Below are 21,296 nucleotides of genomic sequence, written 5' to 3'. Positions count from 1 at the left end.
GTCCCCTGGAGAGCTAGTGGTTAGTGGGGAAAAGTCCCTACACGTTTTGGTGACCAAAGCGTTTTGTGTTGAATGAGTGTGTGGAAGCAGGAAGAACAGTTTAGCTTTTCCTTTAGTGGTAAAGAATGTTTCTCTTCTGCTTAGGTGAAGGGTTCCAACTCTCTTGTACTTGAAGTTCTTTTTAGAGACAAAAAATATGTGAGGCTTGATGTACATAGGTAAAATGAGATTTCGCGAAAAAGATAAAAAAGGTGGATGGAGCAGAGACTTCTTCCTGGTGGTGTCCCACCTTGCCCTGCCCTCTCCAGGAACCTGCCTCAGACGCACTCACCCTTCTTGGCAGGCATCAGGGGTAGGTGCTTAGGATTACACAGGGCTTTAGTTCACCAGCCTTACAATTGTTTTACAGTAAGCATGACAGTGATGAATTGAGCACAAGTTTAAGATAAAAGTGATTGATTTTCTGCCAAGCACCATTTTTATGTTCTTTTTTATCAACCAGCCTCCAAAATGGTGAGCTGTTTGATTTAGAAGCAAATGCAGGAGTAAGAATTACGGTTACTTCATGCTCTAACTTCGGCCACTAGAGGGGGGTCATGACCAAGCTTCCCTCTCCCTGTCCAGCTCCTGAGACCATCTTGCAAGATTTGCTGGGCTCTGCTAGAATGGGGCCCAAATTGAAATGAGGAGTTATTTCTAGAAGAGTGACAACTCAGCAAATGTCTGTTAATCATGGTCAGTTTTTCCCTCTGTGAAGCCAGTGTTTCCTACTTGAGCAAAGATAACTTAACTTCCCAATAGGAGTATTTCTAAAGTTACTGGTATATAGTCTCTGGCTTTGGGCTCCTTAAAAGCTATGGCCCCTGGGTATAGAGAAAATAGCAAAATGGTGCGCATCCCTTCCCTGTTATTAGATGGGCGAGAATTTAACTGTGGATTATACTCTTCACATGTGGTCTGATATATGGCCTTATCAAGGGAGAAAATATTTTAGATTCCAGACATGTTTGGTCACTGCTAAAAGCGTACCTCTACTAAAAGCAAGTATGCGGAGCTTCTTCTAAAGCTGGGATCCATGGAAAATCCTAAGAATTGCTACTCTCTTAAAGGAGGTCTCTGTGTCCACAGATGCCTACATTATTTCACAAAAACAATCCATAGCTTCAGAAGAGGGTCAGAGGTGAATGACCATTTCTGGAGCTCCTGTGTGCTGCTGTGTGTGTAATGCCATTCACCTCCTGGGGAAAGTTAGGAGGATTTAAAAATAAATATTTTTAGTAATTGGAGAGCATCTAAATTAGGTAAAAAGTGTTGGAATGTATAACTAGGCAATGTATATAGGGTAGGGACAGTGGGCAGGCAATCAAGTAAGAGATTCACTGTGAATCATGAACAAAAATGGTTTGGTAGGTTTTTCTCCTGTTAATTGGACTGTTGGATTTTTGTTCTTGACAAGCCAGGAAGCAAGCAGTTGACAGGGAGGGAGGGACACAGAAGGCAGGAAGAAGAAAATACAAGGCTGAGCAGGGGAGCGCAGGAAGGTAACTGAAGAGTCCTTATGAGCAGGGACACATTGACTGATTCTGTGTGGCTCTGGATGTCAAACCTGAGAGTTAACTGGAGATTAGGAGAATTTGGATCCCTAGAAGAAAGAAATGTTATAACCAGCAGATCTGCCAAGCTACCCTGCAAGGAAACCAGCTCCCTGTCCTGCGAGGTCTCAGGAAGAGGCTGTGTGGTTCTCTGTCAGGGAAATTTTTTGCTTTGTATTGTTTTTGATATTGGGAGGTTGACCCCGTGACTGTCAAATCTAAGATCTGCTGATTTGGAAATTCTGTGCCTCTACTCAGGCACCTCCCTTAGCCTGGAATTTCCCTTTTCTCATTCATAATAGCTGTTATGTCATTTGGAGTTTGATTTTTAGTATCTGCACAATCCTGTTTTCTTGGAGGAGCCCATCTCTGTTAGCCTCTGTACGTTGTTTAGTGCCTGGAACAAACAGAGCTCCATGAATGCCTTCTTTTCACCGAGGAGTGGGCTAACAATTTAACTTGAGTGTAGGGGGATGAGGGGAGAATTTGGGAAAGCTGAATTTGGGAAAGCTGAAAGAGAATTTGGGATAACTTTTGTATCTACAACCAGAGAAACAGGCTGGACTCTCGTTCCAGGTATCCTCCTGCCCTGTCTCCCCAGATCAAGGTTACGAAATCCACAAGCTAATGAAAATGCCTGGACTTGCTGTTCTGTCCTGGCAACCCCAAGCAGCCATAGAACCTGGAATATCCTCAGCAATATTTAAGCCAGCGTGGACAGTCGCCACAGGGATGCCAAACTGGGGCTGGCCCAGGAATGCTGTGGACAGAGTAGCAGGAACTCCCTGCTGGCTGGCTCAGCAGGCTAGCCCTGCCCTTTCATTGACAGCTCAATAAAACAACCTCACAGTTCCCAGGATCGAACCTTCTGGCTGTGTTTTTTGTGTGACAGTGGTGTTTTTTGTACTCCTTCGATGGATGGATAGGAATGAGTGTGTGAACGTGCCTGTATAGGGCTGAGGAAAAGAGCATGATATTGGATGACATTGTTTTCATAGGCGTAATGTGACATGAATGTGCCTTCCTACCTTGGCTACTACCTTTAGTTATTTCCATGCAACTCAGATTAGAGAAATTAGGGCAGGATTTCAAGGATTAAAATGTGAGTTTTTTAATAGACTTGTGGTAGCTAACTGCACTTCTGCTCACTCAGCTGCGACTCTGGCTTCCTTACCTTCTCCCTCTCCTGTTTTCCATTGATGCCCAGGCACCAATAAACCTAAGATGCCTTCACTCACTTCTATCGCCTTCCTAGATATGTGGAACGAGGAAAGCCATATGACAAAATGGTGGTTTTCTTGTTATCTTCCTTGCACTGTTGAGTTCTGCCTTGATCCTGCCGTTGCTCCCAGGAAAGCTGACCTTCAGATTGACAGACATAGTCCAGCTGAAGACCCTTTGGGGTGGCAGAGAAGACAGCCAGAATGCTGGATGTCTGGCCCCGAGATGGAGCTGGCCCCTGCCACTCCTGGCTTGCCCTTCTGTTCTCCAGGAACCAGTGTGGAGAGTTCCCAATGGGTAATACATCTGCCGTTCAAAACTGTGCCTGGGAAGCAGAGACACTTGCCTCTGTCTGACAGGCACGGCCCTTGTGCCAGAGAAAGCAGAGGGGAAACCACTCAGATATGCTGTTGCTAGGAAGCATAGATGTGTTTGATGTTTTGATTTTAGCAGTATTGGAGGTTTGCCTTCTTAATAACATGAAAAACTATAGGTTTTTCTTATATCAAATATGTGCTTTATTGAAAATGTGTGGTTAAAGCAGAATTCTCTCATCAAATCCTTTTTTCCACCAGTCACTAAATTAAAAAAAAAAAATTCCCCTGGAGACGGGAGAGGAGTGCAAGAAGTTCAAAATGAAAATGACAGCGGAAAGGTTCTTGCAGAAGCAACTGAGTTCAGAGGTTGTTATGGCCAACAGCCCCCGTGGCCTTGGCCGTATTAAGCAGTGGTCACAGAGTGGGAGTAAGGATGGAATTCATGCCTTTCAGATATCAGTGTCCAGCTGTTCAATCCTGCGGAAGCTGGGAAAAGGTCATGAGGTTACTCTCATTCACTCTTTGAACGATTCACTGAATATTTACTGAGCTATGTGTTCACGGCGCTGTGCTGGGAGGCTAGAAAAGCCAGACACAGTCCTTGTCCCCCAACAAGGAAAAAGGTGATATTTCAAAGGATCTGTGCAATAAGAAAGGTATGAAGGACATGCGACCCTATAGGGGGTGGCTAACATTTTTGGGGCCACTTGGCAAGCACCACTGAGGAATTTGAATTAAGACTTAAAGGATAGACATTAGATTTTTCCGGTGGAAAAGACATGGAAGTACATTCAAGGCAGGAATAGCCAGGTGGATGGAAGGCCAAGGGTTGATGGGACATTCTATGACTTGGTAAAAGACGGAGTAGGGAAGAAAGAAATGGAGTTAGAAAAGTAGGCTAGGATGCTAGGAACCTTGAATTTGATGCCAAGAAGTTTGAAATTTTTTTGTAGGTGCCCAATCAGAGGTGAGCTTGATTCTAATCTCAGGACACCTATAAATCCCTCTAGGAGGACAGAAATGGATTCCCTGGTGCTAATGGAGCTGCACTCTTGGCAGCACCATCTAATAGCACTTGCTTCAGTGATGGAAGTGTTCTCAATCCACTCTGTCCAGTATGGGGGCCACCGGCACCTGCTGGCATTGAACATTTGAAATGTGGCTAATGGGAATGACAAACTGAACTTGTAATTTTATTTAATGGACATTAACTTAAATTCCAATTTAAATAGCCACATGTGTCTAATGGTTTCTGGTGTGGAGTGTCCAGGAGGCAGTAGCTGTAGTGTGATGCGGGAAAATAGTTCTGAAGGCTTCTCTGCAGATGAGTTGTGATTAATTGGATTTCAAGGAGGGAACTGACCACAGGTCAGTTCTGATCCCACTACCGTGCTGAGTGCTATGAGGAACAGGGTTACAACATGCCTTCAAGGAGTCATTGAAACACGACACACAAACATCAAACATTGAGAGAAGGGAGGTAGTGGATGTGTGACAAAGTGCTGCCCAGCCTGGTGCCAGCTCCTTGGGCCCCTGCATCAGCTCTGGGCCTCCTCTTGCCCTATTGTGGCACCGAGCAGCTGTGTTAACCACACAGAACAAGAGTCCTGCCTGCACCTCTTGGCTGCCAGGCAAGATGCCAGGAGTGGGGTAGATGAATCAGGAAACCATTTCTAGATACATGAATTTGAAGCGCCTGTGACAGACCGTATGCTTTAAGGGGATTGCATAGGCCCGATTCCTTTGTTATTTTGCCAATTCCGTTACAATAGAAACCTGGTCAGGCAGGCACTGTTCACCTGCAGAGCTTTTCTGGAAAAGCTCAGAGTAATGCAACCTGTGTTTTCCCACTGCAGCAGTGGGCGGCTGTGTTTCCTGACCAACTCACCATCAAACAGAACATACATGGGACAGAACAATGTCATGAGAGCAGAGATACCAAAGCCATAAATCTCAGTCACTCCCAGAAGTGATAAAATTCTGCTATTTATTCTATAAAATGAATATAAATGTAGACCATGGGTACATACTGATTAAGGAAAGGACAGCAATCTTCCGTAAACACAGAAAACTCAACTTCACTGTGTCATAAATCAGATTTTCCTCACACTGAATTATGAAATGTGATAAACATGAATTGAATAGTTGAATAACAATAGTTTTGTCCCTCCCTAAAATTTGAAGTGCGTTTGAAGATGCTTTCATTTTTTCCCTTAATAAATTCCTTTGTAACCAGCAGAAGCATGCAACATTATTCCATTATCTATTCCACCACAACATCAATAGACCAATGAAACGCAGGTGTGAAGACAACACAAAGTGAATCCAGCCGAACGAAGTCTGCATCGAGAGGCTGCCAAAGCCCAGATTGGGAAGATTTTAGCTGGAGGAATGTTGAATAACTAAGACCTACAAATAGACACCCTCCTTTTCTCCCATTCTTTATTTTCTCACTATCATTCTGAAAATCTGATTTAAATACTAATATCTTTCATGATATTCTTTTGTGTAGTTTTAAAAGTAAATTGTGATGTTTACCTTTTTAGAAAAGTGATATGTATTCACAGCGCCTGCCTGACTCTTTGGGTTTCTATTGTAACGGACCTGGCAAAATAACAAAGGAATCAGGCCTAGGTAGAAAATACAGGTAAGAAAATTAAGGAGAACCACAATCCACCACCCTGAGCTGTCCTTTGGATTTAGTCATATCTGTTTTCAGTTATTCTTATTTTCATTGTGTGATTACACGATGTTGAAACACAGTTTTGTTATCCTTCTCTTTTTTTTTTTTTAGTTAATCCTTCCCAAACATTTCCTCATATTTAAAAAATATATTTCCAAAACATCATTGTAATGGCTGTAGGGTATTTCATCATAGAAGTCACCTGAATTTATTTAGCTGGGCCCTTATTATGGACAATTTAGGTTATTTCCCTTTTCTTTTTCAATTTAAATAGCATTGTGATGAAAATGCCTAGGTTTGAAGCCTATATTCACGGGCATTACTATTTCCTTAGGTGTAAAATTTTCATCAGAGAGTAAGAACCTTTGTCTGGGCTGTGTATAAATATTATTCAATTTCTCTCTAGAAAGACCTAATGTAGTTACTGTGAATATGGGTTCTGAGATCAGAAAAAAACAAGGTGTCATCCTAGGTTTGCAGCTCTGGATCTATGATCAACCCTGTCACATTGAGTAAGTTACTTAACTTCTTCAAGCTTCAGCTTCCCTATCTATTAAATGGAGCAGTGAAATCTTTGCCTCATATCCCTTTGCCAAGTGGAGTGGAGGAGACAGTCCCTGAAAAACACTCCGTGTAAGAGCTGGCAGTTTCACACCACTGCCAGTGGGGCAGGGGAATGGCTGCTTCTCCATTCTCTCACCAACTCTAGTCATTGTTTTATGTAAAAATCATCAACTTCATAAGTGAAAAACAACATTTTTGAATTTTAGCTTCCGAGACAAAACACATATTTCAAGCCTTTAAAAATACATAAAACATTTTCAAGTAAAGGTCTGGCTTGGACAAACATTTTTGTCTCATATATTGTTCCCCATGAGTGGCTGATCATATAAAAGCTCAGATCTTCCTTAGTTTTACAGTGAAGGCACATCATTGATTGTGTCTGTGGAGACAGAAGGGCCTGTCTGTGGGTGAGGTGGAGTATATGTACACAGTGGTTATTAAATGTGTGCTTAAAACATTTTCTCTCAACAGTCTCAATGAATTGGATTTAGCTGTCGACAATTTATCTTCAATTGTGTAAATAGCTTCATAAGACAAGTAGAAATCAAGAAAAAAAAAAAAGGAAAATATTCACTAACAATCCCCTTACCCAAACAAATTACATTTTATTGGTTTATTGTCCATGGAATTTTACAGAATTACAGTAGACATTCGTTCAAGTCCGAGGACACATTTCCTCACACTGAGACCAGCCTTTTCCCATGTATGTGCCATCATTTTACCAGGCCCATGAGATGCCGTTCCATCCAGGTCTTGGCAGTGGGAGCCGTGTATACAGAAAGAGACCTACCCCCATGGGCCAGGAGAGAGGGTGAGGAACAAATTCTTCTGGGAAAGTGAAGCAGGAATGGGATCAGAGGTTAGAACCTGGGGCAGCCAAAAATGTTGCTGTGAAGTCTGAGCATAAATATGATGGGTGTGGGTTATTCTGAAATGAAAATTGAAACAACAAAGGGAAACAGCATTGAGGGGAATTCATACGCCGACATTTAGACACCGTTTTAGGGACAAGCTTTATTTGGCTTCTCTTTGGAATTCCAGAGGCTCTCCCCAGTGTAGAGACAGTACTGTGTGTTTAATGCCTGAATGCATTTGCCCAAGATTTCTATAATAAAAGTGGGGAGAAGTATTAAGAAATTCAACCTTGAGCCAGGCGCAGTGGGTCATGCTTGTAATCCCAGCACTTTGGGAGGCCAAGGCGGGTGGATCATCTGAGGTCAGGAGTTCAAGACCAGCCTGGCCAACATGGTGAGACTCTGTCTATACTAAAAATACAAAAAATTAGCCGGGCATGGTGGTGGGCACCTGTAATCCCAGCTACTTGGGAGGCTGATGATTATTGCTTGAATCTAAGAGGTGGAGGTTGTAGTGAGCTGTAGTGAGCCGAGATTGCACCATTGCACTCCAGCCTGGGCAACAAGAGCGAAAGTCCGTCTCAAAAAAAAAACAAAAAAAAACCAAAAAAACAAAAAACAAAAAACAAAAAACAACCATGACTACTACAAAGAAAAAAGATCACTTTTTCTGTCCTGGTTATCGTGTCTTAGGTATCACTCATCAAATAATCTCTCAGTCCTTGACATGGAAGGAGGCTGTTTAGCTTTTACATCTGTTCCTCTTTTGTCCCTGTTTGTTCCTATTTCCCAAAACTGTGCCCTTGAGTGTTGGGCTGCAATAACTTTGTGCGTTCACTGTGAGCCTGTTCCTCCTTGAATCTGTTTTTTGCTGTTTAATTCCTGTTTAGAGCAGATAGTGTGTCGACCTCCACCCAGAGCTGGCTGACTGCTCTCGACAATCGATTGTGCACAGGTCCCACAATATGGGAAAATGGCGTTATTAACATCCAGTGGCAGTGTCATGATCACTTTTCAAGATCATAAGTGCAGCTTGTCCTCTTGGATGTTATTTTTTCTGTGTTCAGCTTTGAACAGCTTCTGTGAGGAAGGGAGTTTGCTGAACAAGGTTATTAAAAATATAAGGATAGTTTAATTTTATTAATCTTGGAGGCCTCTTGCATAAATGTTAACTCGAAACTGTGAGGCAGTAAATTTGCTGAAAGAAGAAGATGACAGTTGTTGTGTGGTATAATAAAAAGGACACCACTTTCAAAGCTGGGAGATATAATTTAATTTGCTCTTTTCCACTTAAAAGTGCTGACTTTGGGCCCATGTATTTATTTGTAAAATGACCCCTTCATTTATGGAACAAGCGACTGTATTATGTCTTGTTTACCATCCAGTGACAGGCTGCGTGTGAAAGCATTTTGTAAACTGTAATATTATATACCAATGTAAGGCCATTATTATGTCTTTGTGGTCAAGATGTTTAAAAATTTGTTAGTTTGCATTTCCGCTCAATTTATGTCCTGGTCCATCATTTCCATATTTCAGCTATAGAGACCTTGGTTTAATCCTGTTCATCTTGCAGTCTAATTAGAGGCCTGAAATATTTGCTTTATTTAGAATTTGTCACTTTACATTCTAAAGACTGAAGATTCAGTGGTCCTTAAAAGACTAAGATTCTAAGATATTACAGAAATGAATTCTAATTGTCTGTCTTCAGAAAGCCATGGGATTTTGTGTTTTTTATCAAGTTGGTTACCATTTTTGGAAACATTGCAGTAAAATTTATTAGTTTTATATCAGTGCTCGTCACAAGATGGTGATGGTATTCCAGTAGGGTAGCCATTAGGCACATGGGGCTATTTACATCTACGTTAATTAAAATTAAAGCAAATTAGAAACTTGGTTCCTTCGTTGTGGCAGCCACATTCCAGATACTCAGTAGCCAAATACAGAGTGGTTTTGCACAGTGGTGATGATAGAATATGTCTATCCTTACAGCAACTTCTTTTGGATAATCTTGCTCTAGAAGAAAGGAAATCTAATATCACATTGTTCAGAGGTATCCAGCACTTAATTCCCATGCAGAATTTTGCCAATTTAGGTTTCCAATTTAAAATAGACATTTTAATGGGCCAATCAGGTTTCCCCATCTACGACCCTTTCTGAAGTTATATTTAGGGTGTTTATGTTTGATATTTTTAAATGTTTGTATCTCTCTATTGGGTCCTATAGGTCCTGTGTGACAGACATGTGTGAATGTCCAGTCCATAAAAACTGTTACTGCGAGTCATTTTTGGCATATACCCGGGCCTGCCAGAGAGAGGGCATCAAAGTCCACTGGGAGCCTCAGCAGAATTGTGCAGGTAAGAAAGTCCTGGTGGATCTACCCATCAGAAGTTTACTGCAATGCCCAAGATGGCAGTGGAGGTGACTTGTGGATGCTGACGTGAATGGCCACGTGTCCCTTTGTCAGAGGAAAATCCCTTCAGTAGGCCAACTGGATTGCTACTTGATAAAATACAGGGACTTCCCACTGGGCAAGGTAGACAGCACTTAAGATAAATGCTTTGTGACAAGCATATTTAAGCAATTTAAAGATTTCCACTGTTGCAAAATCCTCTTGACCTCAAACTATCAGCTGGATAAACTTAGCTCATGGACGGTCATTGCTATGGCTTAGGTTATGTGTGAAGCAAAGGAGATTTGGGACAATTACAGTCATTTAAGGTCTTCAGGATAAATAAGATACTTTTTTTTTTAGAGATCGTTATACAAAGCCTAGTAGAATTTTTTTCCCCTCTGAGAGATTCCTATAATAGTTGTTGCCTCAGGCAAGTTAATTAGCTTATTTGATATCTGTAAAATGGACTTCTTTATTCATCCAAGAAATATCTGTTACAAAGTGGCAAGGTACTGGGCACCGTGCTGACACTGGGTACTTTCATGGGTGTAAGAGATGAAGCCCCAGCCATTGACGCACTGGCAGCCTAGTGGGAGAAACAAACAAAAACATAACTCTACAATAAAAATAAAAACTTGCAAATTACAGTAAGTATGAGGAAGGAAACGAACAGGGCAGAGTGGTAGGAAACCATTGGAGAGGGCTGAGATGGGATGAAGAGGGAGGCTTCTCTACAGATGATATTTTAGCCTCGCCCTGAAGGAGTAAAGGGAGTGAGGGCAAGCATTCTATGCAGAGGAAACATGTTTGATGGCATAAGGTAGGAGAAAAATTATTAGCATGCTCTCAAAGTGGAGAGGAGCCAGTGGGGTTTGAGCCTGGGGTGGGCTAGGGGAAGAGGGGCATAAGAGGAAGGTGGAGTAGGAGCAGGAGCTGAATGACGCAGGACTTGGCAGGGCTTTGAAAGGAGTCTAGCTTTTATTCCAAGAGAAATGGAAGCCTCTGATAGCTTTTAAGCAAGCCTCTTTCTGCTTTCCAAAGATGACCCTGGATACTAGATAGAGAATAGATTGGAAGTGGACAAGATTGAAACCAGGATACTAGGCAGGAGGCTATTGTGATAGTCCTGGTGAAAAACTGATGGTGGCTTGGATTAAGATGGTGACAGTGCATGTGGAGAGGAAGGGAGAGAGTCTAGATTTTAGAAATTTGCAATTTTAGAATAATGCCTGCTATCTAGTTACAAACATTAGTGATATATGCATGAAGCATCTCAAACAGTGTCCAACTCATAGAAGATGCTCAGTCAAGGGTAGCTGCTGTTGTTACTTAGATTTGAAGGAGAAATGAACTGAATAGTTGTCACCTAGTTCAAGGATTGGCAAATTTTTGTCTTTGAAGGGCCAGATTTACCTGAAATAAAGAGACTGGGATTTTCAGCCTACTACCCTAGTCTTAATAGCCTTAGCTCACATCTCAGAAAAGAAGGCCACTCATGCCACTGCTGACTCCAGAATGTCTACATTGGTTGAAGATAAGAGTGGTCACCTGGTTAAAAAAAGCATCAAGAAGAATTGCCTTGAAACTGTGATTGCAGTGTGCAGACATTGTGTTCACTTAGACCCGTGCGTTATAACCTGTCTGGACATTGGAATCATCCTGGAAGCTTAAAAAATGAACCAGGAACCTAAGTCTGTGCCCTGTGCACTGATGCCTTTCTTCAACTGGCCTCGCGTACCTTTTAAAACTCCCTAGGTGATTCTGACCTGCAGCCTGTGTTGAAGCCCCTGAGGTAACCCCTGTGTTTACTTGGGTGGCTGTGGGGAGGTAGGATGATGGATTTTTGGGAGTTGCTGAAGCTTCCTCAGCTGCCCCTTGGTGCAGTCACTAGTTTGTGTTTTTTGAAAAGCACCAGAGCCCTTTCACCTTCCTGTGACCTCCATTTTGGTTGTGCCCCCTCCTCTGCAAACCCAGGTCCAATCTTTATATCAGAGTTAACCTTCCACAACAAGTGTGCTGCTCTATCAATGCTGCCCTTCTCAGATAAGTATTGATTCGATAAAAATAATTCACTTAACGTGTGACTGAGGCTGCTAAAAGGTGAGGCAAATGGCTGCCCTCTAATCTAATGCATCAGTGCTGGGTAGAATATGTGAGGGTGAGGTTTTTGAGGAACTGGGTCCTTCCAGCCATCTTGAATACTCCTAGCTCCCTTTATTTTGAATCCCCTTTCCCTTGAATCTACCAGAAAATGAATAAAATAAATGGAGTCAAGCTTGATCCATCCATCCATCCTGGTATAATGCAGGGCTCAGCAAAATTCTATTAATTTGATTAGCTGTGGTAGTGCTGTTGTTGGGATCGTATTAGATATAGGATATATGATCCTTCTCTCCCTGGCCCAGAGCTATACTTAGCACCATTTCAGTGCACACATTGCATTTGAGGACTACACATTTCACGTCAGCATCTTCATTTCAGGGACTGAGTCTCGGGAGCTAAAATTACTTTTCTAATGGAGAAGGAATATGGCTCCTGAAAGATTCCATTTACCTCTTCTTAGTGGCACCATCTGGGTGAAGTATAACTCCATCAAATGAAATTCAGTGGGAGGGGAACATTTTAGACATACACATTCTCTCTCTCACACATACACACACACACACATACGCACACACACACATTATGAACTTCCACAGACTGACAGCCGGTACATGAAGAAATAAATTTACACGGATCTGTAGCATCTCTCAGTAGATTCAGTTCAGATTCATGTAGAATATTGAAGACTATAAGAGCCTTCTTTAGTCGTTTTTAGCTCCCAGGTCCTTTGACTCATGACAGCACTTAAGACCACGTAAGACAAAAAAGAGAAATCTTCCAGAGTAAAAAGTTTGGAAGTTGAACATATAAGAAGTTAGCCAGGCGAGAAACTCTGAATGAACCAGTGACATTTTAAAGTCCAACCTGGATTTTAACACTGTCATGACTACAGACACAATATGTGCCCACTACCTATGGCACGAGGGACTAATGGAACTCTAATTTAGCATAGGAATTGCTAAATGAAATCGAATATGTTAAGGGCTATAGTGAAAGTATATAAAAGTTTAATAATAATCATTTATATTGCTATTCACCCATTTTAAGCACGTCCTTTCCCCCAAGGACTATATTAGTATTTTATGTTATATTTTATCTTGATAAATACCCATAATACTTTATTTATATGGTAACTTTATATTACCCACATTTTACTCATAGGGTCGTTGAGACTTAAAATAGGTAATTAGCTGAAAGTCTCAGAGCTAGGAAGCGAGGAAGCTGGGAGTTGAACCCCGGTCAACTTGCATCGTTGCCCCGTTCTTAATCATTATGAGAACACAGAGACCCATAAGCATTGTGGGAAAAAAAAGAATGCATATTTATGTGCTTGTATTAGTGTCAAATAATTCATCCAAATATGTATCTAAATCTTAGTCACCTTAGTGACTTTCCAATTTCTATTTCTTTGTTCCCTATCACTGGTGTTTGTTACTTGGTACCCTCTGACTCTAAATTTGTTGTGATCTTGTCTGCTGTATGTTACACTGTCATCCTCAGCAGAATGTCTGCCACCTGCCTATAACTGATACTAATTGTCACTGCACACTCAGTAATACATTTTATACATGGAAAAGGTGCTGGAAATGTGGGGGTTTGTGTCTTTCTGTAGCATAATGGATGGTCTGCTGGGCTATGTGAACAGTTTTCTCCCTCCTTGTCTGGCTCTACAAACCCCAGATGGTTCTAGCTCCTTCCGTGCAGCAACTCTGCCCTAATTATATACACTGAGTTATTTCTTGACTGACTGGATGCCTCCTGTAAAAGTTCAAAAGATAAAGTCAGGTACTGTGACCTTCAGCACCCCGTAGGGGGATGTGGAGATGGTTGAGTTCTGGAAGGCACAGAGCCATGCTGATTGAATGTATTGATAAAGCCGGCACATAATGTTTTTATGTTTCACCTATAGCTGTTTGAATGCTGCTTTGAGAATAAATGCACTCTAACCCTAACCACTTTGGCAGATCCCCGTTTTTTTGTTGTTGTTGTTGTTTGTTTGTTTTTGTTGTTGTTTTTTGTTTTGAGACGGAGTTTTACTCTTGTTGCCCAGGCTGGAGTGCAATGGCGTGATCTTGGCTCACCACAACCTCTGCTTCCCAGGTTAAAGCGATTCTCCTGCCTCAGCCTCCCTGGTAGCTGGGATTACAGGCATGTGCCACCATGCCTGACTAATTTTGTACTTTTAGTAGAGACGGGGTTTCTCCATGTTGGTCAGGCTGGTCTCGAACTCCAGACCTCAGGTGATCCGCCTGCCTCAGCCTCCCGAAGAGCTGGGATTACAGGCGTGAGCCACCATGCCCAGCCATGTTGTTTTTTAACTATTTAACAAAATAGATCCTTTTAAAATACATATGTGCCAATCAAATCACACCTATGTTTTAAGAAATGATCTTACGCCTTCTACAAGTTTGAAAAAACAACTGAATTTCCAGAGGATAAATTAGGGCTCAAGTCAGTGTTCGTGTTCTAGGATCATCTAAAAGCTGTGCTGAATTGAAGGCAAATCTGATGATGTCACTCCACAGCTTAAAACCCTTTCAAAGCTTCTGTTTGCCAAGGCTGATGGGGTCATTTGTGGTCTCTGACCCTGGCTTACTACTCTGCCTCTGTCTCCTACCACCTGCCCTCCTCAAGGTTCATGTCTCCAACTCACCAAACCAAGGATCCACCCTTCCCTGATTAAGCCACAGTACCTTGCTGTTGCCTGCACCCCTCCCTTTGTTCCTGATGTTCTATGTGTCTGAGAAGCTCTTCTTGTCATTGTCTGTCTGAGAAGTTTGCTCACTTGATACTTACACAGGATCCATTCTCTCAAGTCTTCCTTGATCTCTACCCAACTCTCAGTGCTGAGCTGATGTCTTTCTCTCTTACTCTTCCCCTGTAATTTGTTCTCATTGTCTGATATGATACATCTTATATTTTGCTAAGAATCTGTTTACACATCAGCTTTACCTATTGTAAGCCCAACCTCCTATAACTGGAGGACAGAGATGATATCTGATCACATTTATTCCCCGGGCTTAAGAGAATGCCTGACACATAGATACTCAGTGGATGTTTACTGATTTAATTTGAATTGAATGGGAGATGGTAGTTATAGGATGAAGGATAATACGAGAGAGAGAGAGAGAGATCTTTTTTTTTCTCTAGTAGTTTTCATTTCCTGCAGTCTACTTTTGACTTGTTGACTGAGGGACATACCAGTCCTTAATAGTAGAAAGGTAAGATGCCTCAGAAGAAGTTGAAAGGTAGAGCTAGAAGAGAGAATTGAGACGTCAGAGAGAGGAAATGACATGGGAGAGTTCATAGCTACAGGATAGTCAGGGAAACACAAAGAATGTGGTGGGAAAGAAGAAATACTGCTGAGAAATTTTTATACTACAAGGAATATGCAAGACTTAAAGGGGAGCAAAGCCTCTAGAGGGCAAGGTGAGTTGAAAGAGGCATTCTGAAAGCAATGGAGTGGAAAATGAACTCAAAACTGGCCAGATAAAATCCACACTGGGAAAAAGAATGATGGATTGAATGTCATTAATATGAAATCCTCATCCAGGAGGCATGCATTGAGCTGCTCCCCCGTGCCTGTACCTGTGCCAGAACCTTTGGTTACAGAAGATAAGAATCCTGCCCTCAGGAGCCCAGGCCTCAGCGATACACTCTCTTCAACTGCGGGTGCTTGTCACAGTGACCCCCAGAACCTTTAAAATCAATAGCTGCACATGCACCACTGCAGATTCAGAGCAAAAACCTTTAGGGATGGGCTGAGAAATAAATATTTTTTAAAAGCACCTCAGGGACTCATGAATCTCTGATTAAGAACTATAGCTGTACTGTAATTGGGAGATTAAAGCAAATAAGAAAATAACGATAACGTTAAAAGTACTGTGGGTTGCAGAGGAGAGAAAGCATCTTGGGGGGATATCCAGAAACCTATTTGAAGTGGGGGACATTTGAATTAAGATAAAACTGATTAGACTGGGAAAAGAATCAGAACTAATGGTAATAGATTTCAGAGGTCTCTAACTGGAAGTCAGAGATAAAACTGTAGTAATTGAGGAAGAGAGAGATAGAAGAGAAAACAATGTCAGGGGGAGATTCCAGGAGGTAATGTGAACATTTAATGCCAGGAAGTGGGAAAAGAAACCCGAGAGAGAGAGATGTTCTCCGGGAGTCAGCAGAAGAATGAGGAGAGTTCACTATCATAAGATAAAATGGACACAAAGACCAAATATTTTGCAGAGTGGTCTTGGGAAAATGGGAGTTGCCAAGATGTTAGTGTATATGGACATTAATGAAAACTTTGGAGAGAACTGCTTCGGTCAAGGGGTGGGTGAGGAGATGAGCTGTCAACATTACTGAATTGCAGAAGACTAGGCTAACATGACCGTAAATTCTTCCACAAAGTCTGGAGGTGAAAGAAAGGAGAAAACAAAGCTGATAGTTTAGGAAATATTTGTTGTTGTTGCTAAATACATAGGGAGAAGATTAATGTGCTACGACAAAGAGTAGGGTAAGTTCTGAAAGCGATGGGGCAGAGAAGAAGAATGGCAAATCCAGGATGGGTGCAAATGAGAAGAGACAGTGAGGGGTAAATTAAGGGTGCTCCTGCAGATGACCTAAATCCAACACTGAAAGAGGATAAGTGCTTTGGGATGGGGAAGTGCTCCAGCAGGGCTTGAGGTAGAAGAGGATGGGAAATAGTAGGACCTAATTCGGCTTTGGAGATAGTTTTCTTCTCAGTTGCTAAAAAGGAATGAGTCTGTGAGTGACTGAAGCATGAATGTAGAGTTTGTTTGCAGGATCAAATCTCAATCTTGGCTGCTTATTAGCATCGCCAGTGTGGGGCAGGGTCGAAGGAAAGGATGAGTGTTTTGTTTTGTTTTCTTAAATTACTGATATCCTGATCCCACCTTGAAGGGTTCTAATGTAATTGATCTGGGCTGAAGTCTGGGCATCAGGAAGTTCCCCAGGTGATCCTAACTTCCAGTTGTGACCACTATTAGTCTACCGAAGCGTAACAACACATGAATACAATTACTGTGTGTAAATATGGTATTCAGCTTGGATGTTTCCAAATCATTAAGCAAATGTAATGTATAGGGTATTCTGTTAGTCACTGAGAAGAGAAAAAAAGAGGACTTTGAAGGGATCAGTGAAAAGTCAAAAGATTATCAGAGAAGCCTAAATTGAGAGACTCAAAGGAAGGGTTATGTCAATCCACCCACTCACTCATCCATGTATCCATCCACTCAATTTCCCAATAGTCCTCTGAGTATCTACTAAATGTTAAACACCATACCCCTGCGGAAGGTAAAGAAACAGAACAGCGTTCCCCTCTAGTAGCCTATACTTGAGTTGGTGTGTGTATGTAGAGAGAGAGAGAGAAAGAGTATGAGTGGATGAAACTGATGACTACAATTTCATGTTGTAAATGCAGTGATGGGATAAGCAGCAGGTGCTCTTCTTGTCAGTCAAGGAACATCCATCCCATCCACACAGAAGAGGTGGGAATTCAGTTGAAAATGTTGGGAACTCAGTTCAGAAGAGTGGAAGATGAGGTGAATGGTGGTGACGTTCACCAAGCCAGATAATGGCACCAGATCAAGGCACTAGAGTCCACCATGCATGAGGGAGCCCATTGATGTCATCTGTAGAGACATCTGTGCAAGGGCACAGATCACAGAATAGTGTAAAGAGGGGGTAGAGTACAGATCCTTAGGCACAAATGGAAAATTCCAATCCCCTCTCTGTTGTGGTTATGTCTGTTTCATAACAGCTTTATTTAGTGAGTATTTATTGCTGACTTCCATATCTAATGCTCGCCAAGTTCCAGAAAATGTGTAAGCTAGAGATGTAGTGAGGGACCAGACAAAAACTCCACCCTCAGGGAGCTTACATTGTAGTGTTGGAAGACAGAGTAAATATGAAATGATGTCAGGTAGTAGTATGTGTAAAGAAGAAATAAATGGGGAAAAGAGGTAGTGAATATGAAAATGTTATTTTGAATAGGAAGTTACCTTTGAGAAGGCACCTCAGAAAGCTGAGAGTAAGCTAGGTGTAGGAATCAATAAGGCATAGATTACATGGGATGTTTCAATATCAGTGACTAGTAATTAGCTGCTACTACTCATCCCTCTGCTGGTGTATCAGACAGCAGCCATGTCATTTACCTTTATCCCCAAAGTATCTCGTATAGGGACTTTGTTCAGAGCAGGTGTTTACTAAGAGTCAGTGGTTTAGTTAACAGTTGAAGTAGGGATAAATAAATAATACACCAGTGCTTAATATGTATCTATACAGAAAAATGTTCATTATCGAGCCACGTAGTTTAAAGTTGGTTTTATTTAGATGTGTTGTTTCATACAAAACTTGGTTTTTGAATAGTAAGAGCCGATGAGAAGTTGTTGATTACTCCCTGGAAAGAATGTGCTCTCTCATTTGTTTTTAACCAGTGCAATGGATATTTGAGAAGCCTTCATAGAATTTATTTTATGGTGCTTATTAACTTTCTTTTACTTAAATATCATCAAAGATCAACATTTTGTGGCAACTCTAAATGCATAACTTGAGAGACTCAAAGTGAGGCCCGTTTGCTGGCAAACCAGTTCTATCCTTAAATTTTACAATTACACGATTCCTCACCAGGTATTATTGTGCAGACAGCATAAACAATAGAGGCATTGAAGCTGAGCATGTCTTCCATTGTTTTCACTTTTGTTTAAAGCAACTTTAAATGAAGATTGAATTGTTATTGGTGCTCTTGGAGGGTCCCTGCTCTAAATTTCTACTTGTGTCAACATTCCTATTCTTGAGAAATGAGGAATGGCCCCTTCGACTGCCACTGGATGTGACTCAGATGGAAAAGGCTGTGTGTCACAGAACTTCCAGAATGTTTGCATTATTTTTTTTTCTGACAAGTCTAGTCATGAATTTTCAGGATCTCTCAGAATTTTGTCAAAATCACTTTGCCTCTAAGTCAATAAAGATAGTAAATTGGCTGTGACATGGCAATGTTATCGTTTTTATATTGTCTGACCCAGCCAGCCGTTGTCCTCCCTGCAGTCACACATCTGACGTTTCTCTATTTGGCTTAACCCAATCTTGCTTCAGCACGCCTTAAATTTACTAATTTAACACATGATCACATTGATTAAAATACGTCACACATTCCCAATATCCTTGGTAGGTTTTTTCTCTGTGGGTAATTTCATATATTTGAATATTGATGTAGTTGCACAAAATATTCCTATTCATCACAGCTCAATAGCTGAAAGGACTATTTGCAGCAGATGTTTTATACTATTTAATTATTTGTACAATAACTAAATAACCTTAAGGATTTTCCTATAGCCTTATACGTTTATAGTTTATCTTATCTAAGAATAAGATAAATTCTTATTCAGATCTACCTGTGTTTGTTTTTATAGATGTAGCTGATTCCCAGAGTGTTTGAGGAATGTTGGGTGTTTATCATTCTCTTGTTAAAATGCAAATCTGAGCCTGAGCTATGGAAAGGTCTGTGCAGTGACAGGAGCCTGCAGAAATGGCATCTGGCTGAGGGTGAATTAATGGGGCCTTTCTCCATGTCATGGCTTTGTCTCCTTCTCTTTTTCAGCCACCCAGTGTAAGCATGGTGCTGTGTATGATACCTGTGGCCCAGGATGTATCAAGACCTGTGACAACTGGAATGAAATTGGTCCATGCAACAAGCCATGCATTGCCGGGTGCCACTGTCCAGCAAACTTGGTCCTTCATAAGGGAAGGTGCATCAAGCCAGTCCTTTGTCCCCAGCGGTGACCTTTGTTTCGATCCTTAAGACTTTGAAACCTGGTGACTTTGACACTGAAGCGGAAGAGCCAATGAAGGACTAAAATATTTGTGTGCCAGATTCTGTAAACACACACACATACAGAGTATATATGTGTATATATATATAGATATATTCAAAAACATTTCATCATTTATATAAACTATAGGGGGATTATTATATGTATATTTTTTGCTATAAGACATGTATTGTTTCTAGGATCCTAACCTGTAAGCCATTGAACATGTTGTATAAATACACCTGGTGTTTTTAATTTAATAAGGTGGCATGCAGATACATTGGATAGTGTTAACATCCCATACATTTGTCATTTTTAAGGAAGTTTTCTAAGAACCCTCAATTGCCTGCCTGTATTAATTTTAGTTTTGAGTCAGGATTTGTAATTGAGTGGGAAATGTGTTTCTCTGGAGAAGGGCACATTTATCTAGGGGCATTTCAGGTTTCCAAAGAAAGGAATGTATGCCTGGGAAAGACAGCAGGAGATTGGTGACTGGCCCTAATGGTGCATGAAAAGTGAGGGATAGGCTGTTAGAATGTATTAGGTCGTGGGCTAATATTATTTCCAAAATTGATTGGCTGGTTGCCAAGAAATACATATATTTGTCACTAGGGCATAACCAAAGAATCAAGTGATTTCTTGCCATCCTTGCATAGTCCTCAAGTCGTCTAATCATCTATGCGTATATGATGGATGTGACCATTTATATGTCATGTGTTGAGGTTAAAGAGTGTCTGAATGACATGTTAATTTTATTGAGCATGAGAAGGTATTTGAAGAAACTGTTGCACAACATATGATGAAATTTTGATTTCTCTGAATCTCAGAGTAATTTAAGATGGGCAAATCCAATGAGTTGATGTAACCCATCTACATTTTGTGGCTATTTCATGTATAAAATGAAAGGCTTTAGTTATTTCTAGAGGAGTCCCATCCAACGCTATTTGGCGACTGTTAATATGTTGTAATTGTTAGGCAGTGGAAAAGCCTTTATTGACGAATTGATTTAACCTCAGTCCAAAGAACAGTCTCTATACTTGCTCTCATTTCCTGATAAGCTGCTACTAGTTACCATTTGATTGTCTTGACTTTCGTCTTCAGTTGAATTGGTGAAAACATCAACAAAACAAAACCCACTGTGTCTTAAAATAAAATGTTCTGCATTGTAGTCAATAAAGGGCTTAAGATGTAAAACAATGCATTTTCTCTCTCAAGATGTCCTGTGTTATACTTTATAAATTAGTTGCATCAACTTCAGATTTATCAAATTTTAACAGTTTTATTTAGTTATAATTTTTGTATCTTACAACAGTATATATAAAGACTATTATTAATAGACAAAAGCAAACCTATGTTTTTGACAAGCCAGCGTGTTGCCAATGCTTGTCAAAGACATTTATGTTTCTTTTACATTCATGACAGCTAAAATATTGACTTGGATTTTTTTTTTAAATTTTGTCTGGAATATCCCTAGTTGTTTGAGTAAACTGAATAAAGTGCAGGGCATAATAGTGACTGGCTGGGGGCACTGGGCCTTTGGTTTTTTTTCACTGCTGTATTTGGATGCTATCTGCAGCCCGAGTTAGTCAGGTCATTGTTTCAGTGCTGCCCTTGGAAAGAAGACTTTGACTTAGGTGCTTTGGGATCTAAGTGTGGTTTGTGACTTTGTCCACATTATTTAAGTATTTGGGGGGCCTCACTTTTGCTTATCTGTAACACGAAGAGGCCATGTAGTATGGTGAGC

The 21,296-nt window shown here is 41.0% G+C and overlaps 1 protein-coding gene across 2 annotated transcripts in view; it reads left to right on the top strand.

The window, feature by feature from the left end:
* BMPER (BMP binding endothelial regulator) overlaps positions 1 to 20,753 on the top strand; it is a 247,971-nt gene extending 227,218 nt beyond the window's left edge. For both annotated transcript variants that reach the window (XM_025381030.1, XM_025381031.1), the window contains 2 exons: positions 9,455 to 9,585; positions 19,342 to 20,753. In XM_025381030.1, coding sequence (XP_025236815.1) covers positions 9,455 to 9,585; positions 19,342 to 19,523 — 313 coding nt within the window. In that variant the 3' untranslated portion in view covers positions 19,524 to 20,753. The remainder of the gene's footprint in view (positions 1 to 9,454; positions 9,586 to 19,341) is intronic.
* Positions 20,754 to 21,296: the final 543 nt, after the last annotated feature.

This window comes from Theropithecus gelada, chromosome 3, assembly GCF_003255815.1.
Source record: "Theropithecus gelada isolate Dixy chromosome 3, Tgel_1.0, whole genome shotgun sequence".
NCBI lineage: Eukaryota > Metazoa > Chordata > Mammalia > Primates > Cercopithecidae > Theropithecus > Theropithecus gelada.
This window is presented reverse-complemented; position numbering and strand designations above follow the sequence as displayed.